Source organism: Pagrus major, chromosome 5 (genome assembly GCF_040436345.1).
Source record: "Pagrus major chromosome 5, Pma_NU_1.0".
NCBI lineage: Eukaryota > Metazoa > Chordata > Actinopteri > Spariformes > Sparidae > Pagrus > Pagrus major.
Window position 1 is genome coordinate 16,089,330 of NC_133219.1, and position 19,823 is coordinate 16,109,152.

The 19,823-nt window shown below is 38.3% G+C and overlaps 2 protein-coding genes across 2 annotated transcripts in view; one reads left to right on the plus strand and one right to left on the minus strand.

Moving 5' to 3' along the window:
- The window catches only part of prdm6 (PR domain containing 6), an 81,907-nt gene that overhangs the window by 42,584 nt on the left and 19,500 nt on the right, over positions 1–19,823 (plus strand). Inside the window, exon 5 of the mRNA XM_073465412.1 lies at positions 13,518–13,642. Coding sequence (XP_073321513.1) covers positions 13,518–13,642 — 125 coding nt within the window. The remainder of the gene's footprint in view (positions 1–13,517; positions 13,643–19,823) is intronic.
- Positions 2,063–3,706, minus strand: LOC140996650 (uncharacterized). Its single transcript, XM_073467103.1, has one exon. It carries the CDS (start codon positions 3,704–3,706, stop codon positions 2,063–2,065), a length of 1,644 nt encoding a protein of 547 aa, XP_073323204.1.

The following is a 19,823-nucleotide window of genomic DNA, read 5'->3' on the forward strand; positions in this document are numbered from 1 at the left end:
CCACTCAAATACAGTACATGGTGCACACCAAGTATTTGCACGTCTCACAGATGTTTGATTGCAATGAGATCTGGGGAATTTTGAGACCTGGTTGACACCTTGAGCCCTTATGTCATGTTTCTTGGGCCATTCTTGAGCAGTTTTTGTGGTGTGTCAGGGCACATTGTCCTGTTAACAAGGCCACTGCCATCGGGGAGTGTAGTTACCATGAGGGGGTATACTTGGCCTGCAGGTGTGTTTGGATGGGCTGTGCAAGTGGCATCCGCATGAATGCCAGGACAAAACCTTTACCAGCATTACATTATATTGTAGTGAAACAATCAATGTTCATTTCACCTGTCCCCTGTTTAAACATTGTGGCTAATGGGTGTAGTGGAGAACAATCAAAAGATAAAAGATTAGTAGTACACAGTAGTTAACTCTGAAGAAGGAAACAAGTAACAAGTAACCTGATGTTGTCATGTTGTGTGACTGCAAGATGTTAAGATACTTCCACCCACACATAAAGAAGATAAACCAGTATGATGAACTTTGAAATGTTCACGGTACAGTAAACAGTCTAACAAACTTAAACAATGCACAAGTTAAAGCCTATTCTTTCATTCACTGTAAGAAATAAGCTGAAGTTTGCCAAATGTATTGATCACTATTCATTCCCCTATATGTCATTTGAAATAAATGTAAAATATCTTTTAAAACATCAATCATCAAATTAGAAAATGATTTTATCATAATACCAATTATGTATATCAACCCAATGCATTCCAACCCAACAGCTCCTGAGTAAATCCTACATTAATGTACACACTGTGTCTTCATCCCTTATTACTTCTGGCCCCATGCTTAGGTTACACGTATCTTCGAACCCTGCCTTCATTTTGATCTCACCTGTAAAGTTTCATGATTGCATCCTGCATGCTAGCATGGTGACAAAATCAGGCAGAAAATTATGCATCAGCTCTATGAGGAAAAAACTCATGCCAGAATGTAACAACTCAAGCACTTTAATCATACATTTTAGAAATAACCAAGTATGTTGACAAGAAACAAGAACATATTTACAGGTTGTTTGAAGGGGAAACATTCTAAATAACTAAGTAAGGCACCTTAGTTTGCATAAAATGTGATGATGAATGACATATACAGTATTAACCTCCTGTAATCATAAGCACAACTGAAGTAAAGAATGAAAGAAATAAAAAATATTTACAGTGCCTGAAACTTTACTTACGTTACATTTTATGACTGCAAATTATTAAGTAAATGACAAATAAACATTCCTTGTAAAACAAAAATAAATGTGACTGTATCCTTTATGTATTCATTTATTTGCTTTATCTGGTTTTCGCAGTGTACACTACATATTTGCTCATATCTCTCAACTGTGTGTTAAAAATAGAATAGGTAAATGTCAGTTGAAAGATTTTGTTTGACTTGAGCAAACTGAGTCCCTTTAAATGAAATTATATTACACAGATATACTAAAGTTTACAGCTTAGATAAAATAAACATCATTGATCCCACTGTGGCTGTGGGAGTGATTGAGTGATTAATAAAAATAAAATCTAGATGGCGCTGTGCAGGTGACTGCTAGTTAGTTAGTCGCAGCTCTGATGAGCATGCAAAAAGTTCAACTTAATTGGCTATTATAATCAATTTCACTCAGGTTATACAAATTATACAATAAATGTAGCTGTTCACAGATGTTTGCAAAAAACAAATCAAAACACTATTTTACAGTTTTACAGATGAAACTGTACCAAAATGAAACTTCTCATAAAATGCAACAATGTTTGTCTTCTGTGGCTTTTGTTACATGCTCCTGTATAAGAAATGATATGGTAAAATGCGCTCGCCACATAGAGAAATGTAGCTGTTCACAGACAATACACAGACTATACACATGATCTAATTGTTATTTTTGTTTGACATTGGTTAGATAATAAAATGGTGGCTAAATAACTTGATATAGGCCGACTATACATGCCAAAACAAGAAAAATATACAACACTTTTAATATTTCACAGTTTTACAGCTGAAGCTGTACCTTAAGTGAAATATCTCATAGAATGCAACAAGGCTTGCCTTTTGTGGCTTTTCTCACATGTACCTCTATCCAGTGATCTATTTCCTCCTCATGTTTTTTCTTCAGCTCATTCATGTCTTTGCTCAGATTTACTCTGTCGTCAAAATGTCTCAATTTCAGCTCATTAATTTCTTGTTCTTGTCTTTTCTTCAATGTATCAAAGTCTTTCTGGTACATTTTGTCTCCGCATAGCCGTTCTATCACCTGTTCCTTTTGTTTTTGTGTCCCTTGCTTTAGAGTCTCTATTTCATTTTCATACTTTTCCATTTCAGCTGAAACATTGTTGATATATGTGTGTCTGAACTCAGAACATTCCTCAGCTTGCTTTCTGGCCTCTTCTTCGTGTTTCCTCCTTAATTCCACCAGGTTCCTTTTGTAGCTTTCTTGTACTTCTCTCAATTCTCTTTCCTCCTGCTCTCTTCTGAGTCTAGCGTCTTCTTTTCCTTTGTTTTCGTATATTTCCAGTGCCTGGTCATAAGCTTCTCTGAGCTTTTCCAGCCTTGTTTGCTCCTCCTCTCGTCGCTGCTCCTCTTGTCGATATTGTTTTTCCCACCATTCCCTTCTTTCCTGCTCCCAAGCCTCTCGTTCTCTTTTCATGTTTTCTCTACTCTGTATTAATATCTTATTAGCAGCTGCCTTTTTGTCTATTCCATGTTTTAGTTCTTTGTCCAGAGATTTGAGTTTGTGTTCCCACTCTTGTCGTTGGATTTCCTCCTGCCTTTTCTTCTTCCTTTCCCCCTCTTTTCTGTTTTCTGTTTCTCTCTTGCTCATTTCCTGCTCCTTCTCTATCCGTGCCTCCTTTTCTTTAACTTGTTTGGCTCTTTCATCTCCATCAAATTTAGTTATGAGTTCTGCTATTTTATCTTTCTTCTCTTGCATTTCTTTTTTATGTTTTTGTTCAAGGTCCCGTTGCTCCCTCAGTATCTTTGGTTCCTTCTCCTTCATGATCTTCTTTGTTTGTTTTTGTATCGCTGCCTCCGCCTCTCTGAACATTTCTGAGGTGTAGTAGCTCCCACCATTTTTCCTCACCATTGACTCAATCTTGGTCAACAGCTGGCTGACTTGAGAACGATTCTCCTGATCGTTGTTATTGAAGACCTGGTATCTTCCTCCGCATTCAGTTGTCAGTTTTTGGAGAAAGCCCTCAGTGTCTTCCTCTATGTAACTCTGTATTGTTTGGGTTTTAAGATCATCTCCTCTGGTGAAAATGACAATGATGAAGTCTTCTGACTTCTTTCCAAAAAACTCCTTGATGATTTCCACAGTGTCTTTTTCCTCCTGTGTAAAGCGGCCGATCTGCAGCACTAATAAGAACACATGGGGTCCAGGAGCCAACATGCTGATGCATTTCACAAGCTCCTGTTGAACTTCATCATTGGACAGAGTTGTGTCGAACAAGCCCGGGGTGTCGACTACGGTGATAGACCGCCCGTCAATTTCTCCCTCTTCTTTTTTGCAAAACGTGGTCACTGACTTTTGACAGACTTTAGAATTGAAACATTCTCTGCCCAAAATGGTGTTTCCAGTGGCACTCTTTCCACAACCAGTCTTCCCAATCAGCACCATCCTGAGACATCCTCTACCCTGCTCCATCCTCGGAGACTCTTTACTCGGGATCATCGTGAAAGAATCTCGTCTCTGTACTATCTTTGGAAGCTGTTTACTGTGATATTTGGAACCTTCTGCATTTAAAAAAGAGGCATGTCTTGTAACTGTTGGAGGCTTGGGAAACATGACTTTTGTGAAGCTTCTACATCCCACAGCTCCCATCTTTTCCACAGTATGTAAAACCTCAGAGACTTGCTGCTTGTCCTTGATGTTGAAGACAACATGCCGTCCACCACAGCTCTGAATGAGCTGCTGGATGTCTCTGTTTTCCTGTAGAAACCTCACAACAACTGCAAAGTTGGGATTTGCATCTGCAGTAAAAAGAATCATGGTGAAAGCATCAACTCTAGAGCTGAAAATAGTCTGGATGGTCTCTAACTCTTTCTTGTCCTCCTCACTTGGGGGGTCTAAAGGTAGGACCAGGACGAAGGCATTGACTCCCTCAGGATGAAAGAGAGAGATACACTTGACTGATTCCTTCCTAGCTACCTGTTTAGGTTTTCCATACAAGGCTGGCAGCTTCACCAGTGAAACCCACTGTCCACACACCTGTGCTTCATTTTTAACACACTCTGGTGTGTCAGCAGGTGGACCAAACTTTCTTTCTCCGAGAAGAGAATTAGCTGCAGAATTCTTCCAGGCTCCGTGTCTCCCACATAGTACCAAGTTTAGACGAGGTTCTGGACATTCAAGTGCTACCACGGGATCAGTCTCTTCAGTAAAGTTTAAATGTTGTCCCCTGTTTTCACTCACTATTTTTTCCATTTTTTTCATTAATTCTTGAAGATCATGGTCAGGAAAATCGTTTTCATCCAAGTTGATTCTTTGCTGCCTTTGTCCGCAGTCTTGGGCGAGTTGCTTCACTGAGGAATTCTCTCCCCTATCGTTTTGTGTTAAGATAATCATTGAGTGTTTTAGAGAATCTCGTCCAAAAAGGCTCATGATAAACTTAAATTTTTGTCTGTCCCTCTCAGTAAAATCAGATGGCTTCACTAATAGCAACACAACATTTGGTCCAGGGTGACACTGAGCGACGCACATCCTCATCTCATGTTTCACTCTATCTTCATGCATAGCAAAGACATCTGCTGTTTTCACTACTGTCAAGGGTTTTTTTCTCCTATCATGGTGGATATGCACATATTGCGTGGACATTTTGTGAAGATAACAATCTTTTTTTCCAGTGATGAAGTTACTTAGTGTCGTATTTTCGTTTTGACTCTTCCCAAACATCACAACTCTGAGTTCGGATGCTGTAAAACAATAAGAACAAAAGCATTAGAAATTTTCAGAATTCCATGAGGGGATCATCTTTACAGATAGGTTTCTTCTTATAATGTAAAAAGTACTATTAACCCACCAAGGTTCCTCCCTCTCTCCACTATTGGTGAGCGACTTTCACAAGTTCGAAAATTTCACGATGAAGTGTATGAAATTGGATTTAATTACATGTCTTTACATGCAGATGATACTGTGTTATTTGTCTCAAATAAGAAAAAAAAGTCTTTTTATCTGCTATCCTTGAGATTATACAATATTTTAGCTTGGATACATCTGAACTCTGGAGTCTTGACTCGTTGTCACTGACTTTGTCTAATACTCAACAGGTAGTCTTCAGTGGGTTTATCAAAGCTTGTTTGCTGAAAACAGCTGCCTGCTGTTACTGAGGACGGGGTTTGCTCTGTGGAGCTGCAGAATTTATCATAATTATTCTTATATTAATTATTCTATTATTTATGAGTCTCCCCTCTTTACATTACAAAAAATGATCATTCAACACAATATTGTGTCACTACTGAAAATAATTATTGCTGAACATGTTCCAGCTATCTGTCTAGATAATAAACAGGCACTGTTAAGAGAAGAAAAACAGATCAGGTTTCTATGACAAAGGCTAATTCTTTCAGAGAGCTGATCCTACTGCTGAGTTTCCTACTGATAGAGGACTATTTAAAATTAACCTTACTACACTGACCATTTTCTTAATTTGTTCTTTCTCTCATTCTGTTTGTTGTTGTTGTCTAAATTGATAACGTTAGCCATCTGTGAAAAAACTAAAGGCTCTAATGGTTGGTTGGGTAGCAATCAAATTTCCAAGATTCACAGTCAAGGTTAGCAACACATTGTCTTGTGCCTCACTTTCCAGAAAGGTTAATTTCATTCTGAACCTTTGGAAACATCATAAATTCTGTTGGCCGTATTCCCTTATTGCTTATATGAAATAACAGAAAACTAGGGCATGGCAGCTTCTCAACTTTTTAAGAAATGTCAATATATTTTCAAATGAGATATAGTTTGAGACAATGCCATTTATATTGATAGAGTGAAGTTGTGCTACATAACCTGTTTTTAACCTGTCAGGTCATGGCAGTATGTTTCTCTCCTCTCTCACACTCTCTGTACAAACTCGCCTCACTTACATTTAGGGAGACACAGCACTGCTACTGTATTTTAATTAGTTTGTTAATTAGTTTACAGCTTGACACAAGCCTATATGTTGCACGTATTGTGCAAATCTGTTTGAAAGAATCGGCTGAGGCCCACATGCAATTCAGCGCTGCACTGCATGTGTGTGAGACAGAACCATTTGTTTTGTGAGCTTTGTGTGCTTGTTTGTGTGTGAGGTAATCACAGCACAATGATATTCTACTTGGTGGTTGTAGTCTATTGTGAGACAGTGAGGAAGCAGATGTGTTTATAAAAATGCAGCTCAGAAATGATAAACACATTTTTTTTATATACGGGATGTATAATATCTCGACCAAGTCTCTCCCTCTCTGTCCATGCTTCAGTGAACATGCATAAATAATAATAAGAACTAAGTAAAGATATTCAAAACAGTCTCTGCATTTTTACAGTACTATATTGAAAGGCCATGAAAAATTACTTTTTAAACTCCCCCCACACAGAATATCAAGAGTCTCAAATAACAATGGACTTGATACTTTTACAGCCTATCGTTTTGTGGCCTGTGCTGCAAAACTTTCAACCTCTGTAGCACCAGTGCTATGTGCCAAAAATGTACATGGGCTCATGTGCAGCTCTGCTATTTATTATATATAGTTTTTCATTTACATGTTTTGCAACTGTATATTTTCAGGCAGGGATGGAAATATTGTCTTTGCATTTTATTGTGATCACAGTCTGTTTTAATAAAGTGCTTGTGATGTCTCAAATATGGCTTTGACTTACAACAGAACATTCAGCCCACATTGTTTAAATGCAGAGATATAGATCTTGTAATGCTATTTAGCCTGTACAGAGATATTAATTTAGGGCTATATTGCCCAGGCCCAGTGTGAACCAGTGCACTTGACAGACAGTGAATACAGCATGGAGTCTTTAAAACCCAGAGTAATGTTCAATTCATTGAAAATTAGATTTACATTATGTCAGATTTCTCCTTACTTTTTAGCATTACAAACCATATTGTTTGACATACACACAGGCAAAACAAAATGCATGACAAAAAATACAACAAACACGGATAGGATTTCAACTGTCCTTATTTTTTAAGCCATTTGATGGTAGTGGAAAGAATGACATTGTGATAGACCACAATGTGCGCCTGTACAGAAAAAACAAAATCCTATGCCATCAGAATAATTAAATAGCTGCCTGTCACAGTAGAATTTCATACTGTACATAGTAACTTTAAGGTTGCCATCCCCTGACCCTGCAACTCTTTTATACAAGGTTTGGCCCACTGCCTTGATTTTGTTTTTGTTATATAACTTAATTTCTGTTCTTGTAATAATTGAAGTCTTCCTCCTCACTGACAGACCATATCTATGAAACAAAGTATTACTGGACTTACCGGATGCTGATGTCGCCATCTTATTTTTGAGAAGTTACGTAGATGAAATTGGTGCCTGTTGAGATGAAGGAAATAAGGCAAAGTTATGATACTCAAACCAAAAGGTGATTAAAATGAATAAATACTTCAATTCAAGCAGGAGTGCCCAAAGTGGGGCCCATGGGCCAAAGTTTGATGTGTCCCCCCAAATGCCTTGATCAAAAACAATACAAACTATAGTACATACAAAGGCTCAAATGCTCTTTAAATATCTATGATCCCTAATTATTCATTATTTTTCATAATCTTAGCACTGCAGGCGGAGTGACACTGACGCAGGAACTCAGTGAATTAAGGGAACATTTGATCCTAGTCCCAGTTAGCATCCAAACAGTACAGTACAATAGGTGTTTGCTTTTGGCTATTTGGCTTTTTAGTAGCTTAAAGGTAATGTAAATACAAAACATGAGACGTATATTAGATTAACAGCTTATAATACACAGAGTTGAAATCAGCAGCTTAAGTTTAACACACCTGAATACTTAACCTATATATAGAAGTCCTTTAAATATGCTAAATTATTAAAACAACTTAACAAAATATACTTAGGTATAACATATTTTTTACTTTGAATACAGGCATAAATAACTGTTTCAGTAAATATAATCAAAATAAATTTAAGTGAACTGCTGCACTCACCTGAGTTTGTTGTATCTTTTATTCCAGGTTAACGGTCAGCTGTAGTTAGTCTGATAACCACCATGATGTGTCCTGGTGTGTCAGATCACCAGTCATGAACATTTGCCACCTGTGGATTATACAGTAAATAAACTTTTTAGATCAATCAAATGACGGTTATAGGTTCTGTACACACATATATTGTGTATATTTTTATACTTCTCATAGGTCATTTGTTGCATTTATTATCTGTTTGATCTACTCACCAGATATTGTTCTTACTGCATCACTCTGTCTCAAAGTGCATAAATCAAGTCCCAGCTCTAAAAGGAAGTCAACTCATCCGAGACTATCAGTCTTGTTAACAGAGTTAGGTATGACAAGAATGAATGGGCAGGGCCCACAAAGAAAAAAAAAATGGAGACAAAAGACATCGATTGATGTCATTGCACAAGTATGACAACAACAAAAAGCACCGGCAGTTTTTGGACAACTAATTAACTACTGATGACTTGACATTTTATCGGTTCAGTTGAAGCTAGTTATACAACCTTGATTCCAAAAAAGCTGTTAGCGTAGTTCATTTGCAAATGACTACACTCTGTTTTTATTTACCTTTAACAAAGTGTGCCAACTTTTTTTTTTTTAAATGGGGGTTGTAGATGGATCATTAGATGTACTACCTCGCACACAGCTACTGTGATTTTGAGTCTGGGGTTACCAGAGGTGGGTTAAGTAGAAACAGAGCAATCTTCCCTAAAACTTAATCTCTAATATATTTACAAGGGTCGGGCGTATTGTGCTGATAGGTCAAGTGACATCAGCAGCAGTTTAGCTACAAGGTGCAAGACCAGAACACAAACAACTTCAATCAAACAAAGTCAAAGCTCTGAGTTTAACAGCTGGGTAACACTTGTTGTTGTGCTATATTTTCATCTGAGTAATTTGACTCCTGCAGACACAGAGACAGTATCTTTCTATAAACTTGAGAGCCGCCCATTGGAGTCAAATCCAACCTGTAAATTCCCCTTAAATGGTATGTGAGTTCACGTGATTTCTGATCAAGGCTCAGAAAAACTGGTAAAACTCGTCCGTACCAGGATCCACCAGCCGAAGATTTATCGGAACAGAATCCTGTTTCCTGCTTGACGGATGTTTTTGAGAATAATTTTTTAAGACATCCCCTCCTAAGACGTTCAGGTCATTTCCTCTTCAGTTTAAGTGCAGCTGATAATTCTGACTTTAAAAAAAAAAGACACTGGACTTCTGGACTTCAGCTTCCTTTATCATATCAGGACAGATAATGACATCAAGAGAGCAAGTTTTCCATCTAAAGAAGTGACAGTTATTCAAACTCCGTCATCCCTGTAACTAAGCTGCATTCTGGTTTATTCCCTTCTCCTTTTGGTTAGAAATTGGTCTTTGGCCATATCCAATGTTTTGATTATGCCCAAAATGCTAGGTTGGAGAAAAAGCTTGTAACACAGAAGAGCAGGAAACAGGACTGAAGGCCTTTCTGTTCAGATGTTTTCCTTCCTCTGTTGAGAGCTTTGTGAAAAAGTTTAAATCACTTGCTGTTGCTGGTTTCCGTTGCTCTGACTTGTTAGGGAATGGTCTAATTGCCTGTAAAAACATTTTTGAAATTGGCTCTACAAACTCCACAAAATGGCCCCTGACTGTGGCCAGGCCACACTAAAATTGTGGACTGACTTTGTTATGCTTCGTCAGCAAGGTTTTTTTTTTTGATAAACATGTAGACACATTATCACACCTTGTAAAGTATTTGAGCTGTTTGATTTATAACCTTGCACTGTTTGTATACTGTTATTTAAAAGCTGATAATAAAGCTATTTTTGCTTTGTAAGAAAACAAAGAACAGAGAGATCAGAGAGTGGACGACGCTGCGTCCCACTGATCTGCCAGAGGAACGATTTTAAACTCAACCACGCCGCTGTAAGGCAGCAGGGGTCTTTATTTTTCATACCTGAGAGCCTGTTGGATGTGTTTGATTTATAACACAGCCCCGCCTGAATGTAGCAGCGTGTATGTATTAAACACATTCATTTGTTTTAAATACATACAAGCCGCTGCATGTTTGTGGACCCCACGTTCTCTTTTTATCCTGGGAGGTTATTGGGTATGTTTGATTTATAGCCTGGTCCCTCCTGGCTGTGTTTTCACACGGGTCCAGCACCACCCCACCCCTCCCCTGGTGTGGAAAGGTTTAATAAAACACATACACAATCTCTCAAACACAGGTCTTCAACAGGATCAGTTCGAATGGGCTGAACTAATGCTCTCCTCAAGCGTTTCTGATCTTTATCAGTACTTTCAATCACTGTTAGGGAAAAAGCACAGTTCCACGATTGTGTGAGAATGTGAAATCCTGCTTTTAGCGCTGAAACACAACATTACATCACACCACACCATGTTTGCCTTGGATTTTATACACCCTTCTTTGCAAAAAGCATTTTTCAACACAGATTCCCAAAAAGTTGAAAAGCTTTATAAAACATAAATAAAACAGAATGTTATAATTTACTAATCTTTTTGACATATGTGTTTGAATTTAATTGAAAACAGTACAAAGACAACATATGTAATGTTTTAACTCATCAACCTCAGTGATTTTTGTAAATATACGCTTACTCAAATGCCAGCAACATGAGCAGGGCCCGCACACTGATAAAGAACGAAGGGAGACAAGTATGACAACAATGAGACAGCCTTGGCAGTGTTTGGCAGACAGTTTAACTGTTCATGACTTGACATTTTATCATCTTAGATAAGCTAGTTATAAAACCCCGATTCCAAAAGTATTGGGACGTTCTGTAAACGGTAAATTAAATAGTATGGGATCATTTATGACATATATACGCAATTGAAAACAGTGCAAAGACAATGTTCTTATGTTTTAGCTCATCAACATAATTTTTTTAAACATATGTCTATTTTAAATTTGATGACAGCAACATGTGCCAAGTGACAAGTTGTGATAGGAGGCAACAAGCCTGGGAAAGTTATGGGAAACACCTGTTTGGAATATCCACAGGTAAACAAGTTCATCGGTAACAGGTGATAGTATCATGATTGGGTATGGAAGGGGCATTCCCAAAAGGCTCAGTCGTTCACAAGCAAGTGTTTGTGTTGTTTGAAGTATGAGTTCAACCAAGGGCGTTATTATACCTGGATACAGCCATGGAGACGAAGTCCCATTCATTTCTATGAAAGCTGCTTAGTGGCGCATGAAGCCAAAATGACTCGACTGTCTTCCGCATAGCTTCCGCACTGTGAATGCGAATTGAGTGCGAATAGACCGTGCGCACTAGAGACTTCCCCCGACCGAGCCGGCTAACTACTGGTTTAGCACCCGGCTAACTTGAATGGGGATAAAATAATGTATTCGTGCAGCTCCTCTAGACTTTGCACATATTGTTGGATTGAATGGCTCAAATTCTGACAGTGAAACAAGTCATTTCGTGGGGGTTGTGACACTCAAAAAAAATGTATCCACTGTTTTACAGATGCTTCGTTCACAATGTTAGCCTATTGGAAAAAGTATTTTTGGGCTGCAGTGCATTACGTGACGATGTAATTACACGGTTTGGCCACTACAAAACTGGCAGCCAATTCTACATATTGTACCTTTAGTTTAAAAAAAGAAACAAAAACAAATTGACTGTAAATGTGGACAGTAGTGAAGAACTGTGGCACAGTTATAGAGCTACAGTCAGTAGCACTGATGTTGATGTTATTTCACCATCTTGATGTTTGACCCCCATAGACATTAAAACTGGTGTACTGGCACACCCATAATCCTGACAAACAATCAAACACTTTGAAAACTCTGATGGGCTGAGAGGTGTTTCTGTTACTTTTTCCTCTCCCTGTAGGTGACTACTGTGAAATATTCTCCTCCAGAAGGTCATGTGTAGTGTCCTTCTCCCTCTCAGTTCATCTGTATGTCTCGACTTCTGTTCCCCTCTTTTACTTTCTTCTCTTTCTTTCTTTCATTTCCCCCCTCAGTGTATTTTAACTCGGTATGTCTTTACTTCATTAAATAAACATCATGTCACACAGCTGACATGTCCCCTCCTACTCTACCTCCACCTCCTCCCACTTTGGCTTTTCTTTTTGTCTTCTTTAATGTTTCTGTGTATTTGTCTTTTTCTCCTTTAGTTATTTGTCCTCCTCCAATTCTCTTTCTCTCGGTTTATTATTCCCTCTTCCCCTGAGAGTCACTTTGACAGGAAAAATAAAGTTGTCTATATTCTGACTATGATGGATTATCTATCTGCAGAAATATAATCTAATCTAAAAATCAATCTCAAAATAAATGGCTGACTTTGAAAATGGTCAGCAAGACTGTAAATTCAACTTGATTTTTAGGTTGTGGCTAAAATGTTAAACACCACCAGCATGGTTGTTTATGTTTGTGTATATCTTGATTGAGCAGGTTAATATTTGATGTTAAACTCTGGTTTTGGATGTATTTTACCAGTTTGATGGTGAAATGGGGCTTTTGATGGCATCAAAAGGCGTTTTAGTGAAGTGAAGTCAAACTTCATCAGTCGAACGTTTCTCACATGAGGAAACTCAATGTGCTTTGGATTATCTGGACATTAAAAAGCAGTTATGGTTTGGATTAAATATGATTTTTTTCACTTTAAGTGGTTGTCTTGAGCTGTTTGCAAAGCGTAATTAATTTTCTGGCTCAAAGGCACTTTGGCAGGAAAACATGGGAGTCGTGCTGGAGCTGAACCTGTGACCTCTCAGCTACGGTCTGACAGCCTGCCACACCGGTGGGAGAAAATAACATGTGGGAATTTTTTTTTTAAAATAGTCTGGGCTGGATATGAAAATGTGGTTGTGAATATGGAGTTTGCTCATGTTGTTAGAATGATGTTTTTGGGTGGATGAGGTGTTGTTTTAGCGGTGCTGTGACCCAGGAACCGTCAGCTCACTGGCTGCGGACTTGATGGTCATTAGCTGGTCTGAAGAGAGTGAGAGACACCAGATATTTCCCATAAATCATTTGGGTTCGGTTAGATGTGAAATCAAGCTCTTATCAGATGTGAGGCAATTCCAAAATCAGACCTGGACAGAGTCACTGAAAACTCACACTGTCCCGTCTGCAGTTCTGTTAGTCAGTGGTCTGATTTTGCCCCTTCAGAGGGTTTAAAGATGGTGATAGTGTCAGACAAACTCCAAAACTGACTTCAGGATATTTGGTTTTCTTTGGATTTTCAGGATCCTGTACATCGATCGAATATCCATAATATAATAACAGTAGTAAAACTTTATTTTCGTGTCACTTTTCAAATGAAATGTGTCTATGTTTTATTGCAGGTCCTGTATCTTCTACAGAGCCTGTATGGACATCCCCAGAGGAACAGAGCTGCTGGTCTGGTACAACGACTCCTACACTTCCTTCTTTGGCATCCCGCTGCAGTGCATCGCTCAGGACGAAAACTGTGAGAGAACACTGCTCTCCTTCCTTCCTTCCTTCCTTGTTCTTTCTTTCTTTCTTTCTTTCTTTCTTTCTTTCTTTTCTTTTCTTTTCTTTTCTTTTCTTTTCTTTTCTTTCTTCCTCTATGTTGGACAGCTACCTGTATATTTGATTAGTTACAAAATGGCTTCTCCAGAACAAATCCTTGTTTTTTCGGTATGGTCACCCTCAGGTTACCTCAGTTGCCTCATGATAAAACAAAACACTGAGCACTGCTGAAATCATCTGCTGAATGTTTCAGATGTTAATGTGAGTGTTACACCTAGACACTCCGAACATAAGCCAGTGTTCGGCTCTGCAATCAGTCTGTCTGCAGGAAAAAAAGTGCAGTTTTCTTTGGATGTCACTCTAATTTTATTTCTGACAGAATTTAAACTCTTAAACTGTAGGAAAACATTTGGCCCGCCACAAAAACAACGCAGTTTTTTTTTTGTTTTTTTTTTTTTACAAACTTGCTTCCTCTCTGATTTATTTGTCTGACCAAATGAGCCAGTCAAAACAAGACTGGAAGAAGTCTTTTGTTTTCTAAAATGTGGCGTGGTGTCGTTGCACTGCCCCTCTCCCTCTGTTTCCTGCTGTCCTCGATGCAGCAGCAGCATTTTCCATTGATACTTTCCATCCTCTTGTACTGCAAACAAAAACGAACACATTTGTGAACCTCCATCTTTTATCCAGGTCCATGTCAACTAATTTTTGCAAAATCATGAAAACCTCATAACTCCAATTTGGCGACGTTCATGTTTTAACTCTGGAGTCCACCTGGTTCTCGTTTGGTCTGACAATATTCAGGCGCATGTCGCAAAATCAAATGACTCATTTTGAATAAATGTATTGCTTTTCTGGCGAAAGTTAAAGAAAGGCTCCTGTCCAACGGTTCAAACAATGACTGAAAAGAGCAGTTTATGTTTTTTACATTAAAGGTTTCAAGAACAATTCTGCAGAAAGAGAGTTGATTGTTGAGTCTCTCGTCAAATACTGATGTTTTGGGTTGTTTTCGTTGTGGCTCGAAGTGAACCACCATTTGCAGAAGTCACAAAATGGTCTTAATCTTAATTTATGAAGTTAATTTCTTTTCGATTCTAAATTGAAAATCGGTCGATCGATTGTATGCATCCAAAGAAAAAGGAGGAGAGGTTGGTTTTATTTTACTTTATTTTATTTTATTTTATTTTATTTTATTTTATTTTATTTTATTTTATCTTATTCTTAAATAAATAATTGTTTGGGAAAAGGGTTAACTCGTGGGGGGAGAACCATAAGGAACTGAACTGATCACATTACCAGAGATCCTTTATTGATTTGTTTGGGAAGAGGGTTTACACAGGACAGATTTGTGAAACTGAACTTTGTAACAAACTGAATTTCTGCTTTTTGTTGTTTACTGTTGAATCGCTGAGGAGCGGTATTTTTTGTTTAACTCTGGAATCTTTAGTCTAACCGGTGATAATCTTTAATAAACCGGCTGATCTTTAGAAATCCAGGTGCGATAGTCTAACAGTGGGATTGCCATCAGTACAGAAAGTATTTAAATCAAAGATGTATTGAATCATGGCCTTAGAGTCAAAAATCTTTTGTAAGACTAGTTACCTTGTAGTGACCCATACTATACATGCATTATACTCCCTGTTTGATTCAGATGCTCACTTTTCCCACTGATCAAACTTAAATCTGGATATTTATCTCTGAAGTGTTTGTCTTAAAGTATTGTTAGCATTAGTATTTGCCCTTGCTAAAGATAAACATGGAAGTGTTTGTCTTAAAGTATTGTTAGCATTAGTATTTGCCCTTGCTAAAGATAAACATGACACATGACATTTCTGACAAACTGGGATGTTTGAATACTGGTGAAGATTTTCTTGTCTTTCTTCGCTTCTCTCCTACTCACAGTCAGTCATTTTCTTCTCTTCTGTCTCTCCTGGCCTTTGTCTCTTTCCTTCTGTGTCCTCCTCTCTCCTCCCTCCTCCCTCTGTCCTTCTTCTGTCCATCCGCTCTGTTTCTCTGTCACTAATTTATTTTTGTTTACATATCCTCCAGTTTTCTGCTCAGTCAGCCTGTTTATATCGTTTCCATTCAAACTGTTTTTTCAGTGGATTTGACAGACTAACTCCCTACGGGGGGGAAAAACAACAAACTTTGGCTCTTTTTTGGGGGGGCTTACACAATCATGGAGCAAAAAACAAAACATGAAGAAGGAGTTTTAATCTTTGGAATCTAAATTGAAATGAATTGAATTAGGAGCTCGTCTTTCACAAAGTCGCAGTTAAATGAGATCGTGCTGATTGCAAATTAGAGACGTTTGGCCACAAACTGGTTTGTTTTACAGATGGAACGACTCTTTTACATGACATTGTTCATTGTGACAGGACTGTGGCCGCTCCTGCACACAAACACACACACACACACACACACACACACACATTTGTACAGTATTACTATGTTTATGAGGATCTGCTTTGCCAATATGTCCCTAACAAAACCTTTTCTTCGAATTTAAACAAGAAAAGAACATTTTTAACAGCCTTAGCTGTGCGGCTGAAGTGACGGTCATGTCTGTTGATCGGTGCAACATGTTACGTCAAAGCAAAATATTTTGACAATCGCTGAATGTAGTGACGCAAAATCTAATTAAGACGATTCATGGCCCTGAGAGGATGAATCCTGACCTTTCATCTCGTGCCACTAACATGTCTGGATCTCCACTTGTTCACCATTTCAGGATTTAAAAGTAATGTCCTAATTTCATCAGCCTCAGCTGTTTAAATGCAGCAAAAAGTTAATCACAAAGTTCAAATGAAGCTAATATGAGGCTTCAGCAGTCCAAGTTAGACACATTCAGCAGGTGTCCTCCAAAGTTATGTTGTTATGCAAACTTCCTCAAAGTGTTTCCTTGCCTCTTGGTTGAGTGGTAAAGCTTAAGAAGGTTGCAGGTTTTAGCGTAGCAGTGCACATTGCTCTCTGCCACAGCGTCGATATGACTGACTGAGCGTGATAGCTCAATTCCTCTCTCATATAGTAATATGTATGCTACAATGATCTACCAGTTTGACATGGATGACTTTGCTGTCAATTCTTTTTCATCAGAAGAATATCAGATGGCCAACATGAAAAACTAAAGTCCTGTGCTTCAGCCTACGAAAACTCAAAGATTTAAAAGTGCCAAACCGTCCTCGGTTATTTAGACGTAAATTGTCTCCGTCCATCTAGTCCCAAAAGTACAGATTCACACGCACATATGCTTTGGGTACCTACACCAGTGGCAGAAGGCAGACAAAAACTTTGCTTTTGTTCCACCCTGCAGTGAAAAAGTTTGTTCACATCCAAATGAAGTAAAATTAGATTACGCTTCTTTTGTACGAACTGAAAGACAGCAGCTCTGCTCTAAATTAAAGACATTTAGCTACTAAATGCATTTGGGTTTTCCATGGCATTGTTATCTGCTGATTGTGCCCACAAAGGATGAGTGTGATGTCGAAACTCTGCACTGGAGACAGCAGGACTGTGACTTTGTGCCCTTAGTGGAGCAGAAATTTAAAGTTTTGACCTTTATTAGTGCAGAAGGCGCCGACTGAGCCCATTCAGACTGGGAACTGTCCAGCACAGCCACAGTTCACTGTAGCTCTGTATATACAGTATCTCCCCTTTTGGGTGCTACAAAATGCAAATGTAAGTGAAGGAAATTTAAGATGTCAGAACCTACAGTCTGTCAATTCATTTTGCTAATCTTAATCCCGCTGCATAAAAGTAAAACTGTTTTGTGACCATTAAAGCCAGGATAAAGAAATAATTGTTGGATTAGGGGTTGCTTCATCATCAGAGAAAGAAAATGAAAGATTGAGGGGAAATTGGTTAAACATTGTAATATAAAATAGATAATTTATCATCATTTCTTATTAATTTGGACTCTCAGTCAGTGAAATGGATTAAACACATCACACCTGAGCCTGTTGAGCACACTCACACATTAACATGTAAGCTATATTTAGATTGAAAATACAGGAGGTAAAATATTAACATGGTTGCATGTACTGTATATATAACGGTCTGCTGTTGGTCACCATGTAGCTCCACTGGGTCAGTCTGGGGTTCAGTGTCTTGCCAAACAGCACTCAGGCAGCAGAAACAGACTGTTTGTAATCAGTAAAAGTCCAGAGATTTTGATCAGCAGCCACATAGTCACAAACCTGAAGCTGCAGGAGGAAAAAATGACGCAACTGGTTTGCTGAAATTATCTATTCGCAGAATGAATTGCGACGTACCATATCATGCAGCCCTAAGACAAAATTCTGTCTGTGTGCTGTATCTGATGAATAAAAGTAATTCCACAGTGTTTGTGGCTGGCTTTGTTTGCGCAATGCAGATGATCAACATTGTAGCAGTGAGTACTGACATGGGTCGCAGGGTCAAAAGTTCCACTTATAATCACCAATTTAAATGCAAAGGAAACTCTGTGAGCTGTTATTGGTGACATTTAGAGTTTTTTTTGGGGGAAAGAAGCATCAGGGCTGAATCTGTCAGACCATCATGAACAAAAGCAGTTAATAAGACACTTGCTGTGACCAGTGATCACAAATATTCTGTTGATCTAAATTCTGGACTTGGACTCAGATCTGACATGGGGTTTAAAAAAAACTTATTTCCGAAACAAATCAAATAAGTAAATCTGCAAATTGCAGGGATGGACATGTGATTTCAAATGTGTTTTCTTTTCTCTTGTCATTTTTTCTACCCTGAAAGAAATAGTTTTGTTCTTTTTTTTTTTTTTTGCTGATATTTGTAAAACTGGAAGATGACATACGTTCAGCATTACGATGGTGTCTTGTAATCCCACGTGGGATGGGCCAGGTATTGGCATGACAAAGAAATAAAAAATATACTAACTATTTGAACAAAATTCTGGTAAATAATGCCTTAACATTAAACTATAGTTCACAATAATCAAAAAAAAAAGAAGAAGAAGAAAAAATTCAGAACAAGTTCACATCTTGCAGCTATAACTTTAATAAAGAGTAATGAATGGAACAAATCTTAGTACAAAATGACAACAGAGACAAAATGTTTCACTTGTTCTGATTTAGATGTAAAAGATGAAACTGAGGAGGTTCATTCAAGTCTGAATGAAGAAACTTAAGAGAGATAATTGTAGCTGGAATCAGACGGAAATTTGACAAAAGAAAGGTCAAAATATTTGACGCTAATGCAAACACACAATAAACAGCATCAGACACACACAGCATTAAACTCACGTCCCCTTATACACTTACATACATACATGAAGAAACCATTAACAGACACACAGAACATGAACACACATTAAAGACGAACAAAGAACACATTAGAGCCAAACCACACACCCGCACACAACAAATAAAACACACACACACACATTCACATGCACACACTGTCAAAGCATACACACCCTGTGGTTGTTTACTCATGCACGTTCCATCCAATCACAGCCTGTTGGCTTGACGCTGCGCAGCCCGGCCGCCGCCTAACAACATCAACATGTGAACTGACAGAAGAGGAAAAAATCACTTCAGGGGGACTCCTCGCTCTTTCTTCTCTTCATATGCCTCCTCTTCTTGTCTTCATCCTTCTCCTCCTCTTCCTCGTTCCCTTTTCTTTCCCCTTTGTTTACTCTGCCATTTTTTTCTCTCTTCTTCTCTTTACTTCTAATTACTTGTTTCTTCTTCTGAAGCAGCGGCGGTAATGCAGAGATAAGTAGTGTTTTTATAGGAACATACGATAAAGAGGAGGAGAGGAAGAGCATGAAAGGAGAAAACAATGTGAGTGAGAGAGAAGTACGAAGAGGAGAGAAGAAAAGAGGTGAGGAAAGGACTCAATAGAAAGTGTGAAGGACAGATAGAGGCGAGGTGGGAGGAGAAGTACACTTAAACGAAGCAGACAGACCGTACTTCACACTCGCATCTCTTCTTTATTTGACATATTATTATTACCATCATTATAATTGCCTCCATTGATTTCATGAGACTTTATTATCCGTGGTAACTTATCATTATTGATTTTTAGCAAAGCTTTGGCAACATAATGTAAACAATACTTTATACCAGTAAAGAGAGGAAGACAGAGAGACACTTAGAGGGAGCGTAGCCACAAACAGAGGAGTCTGTAGAGTCAAACTTTAT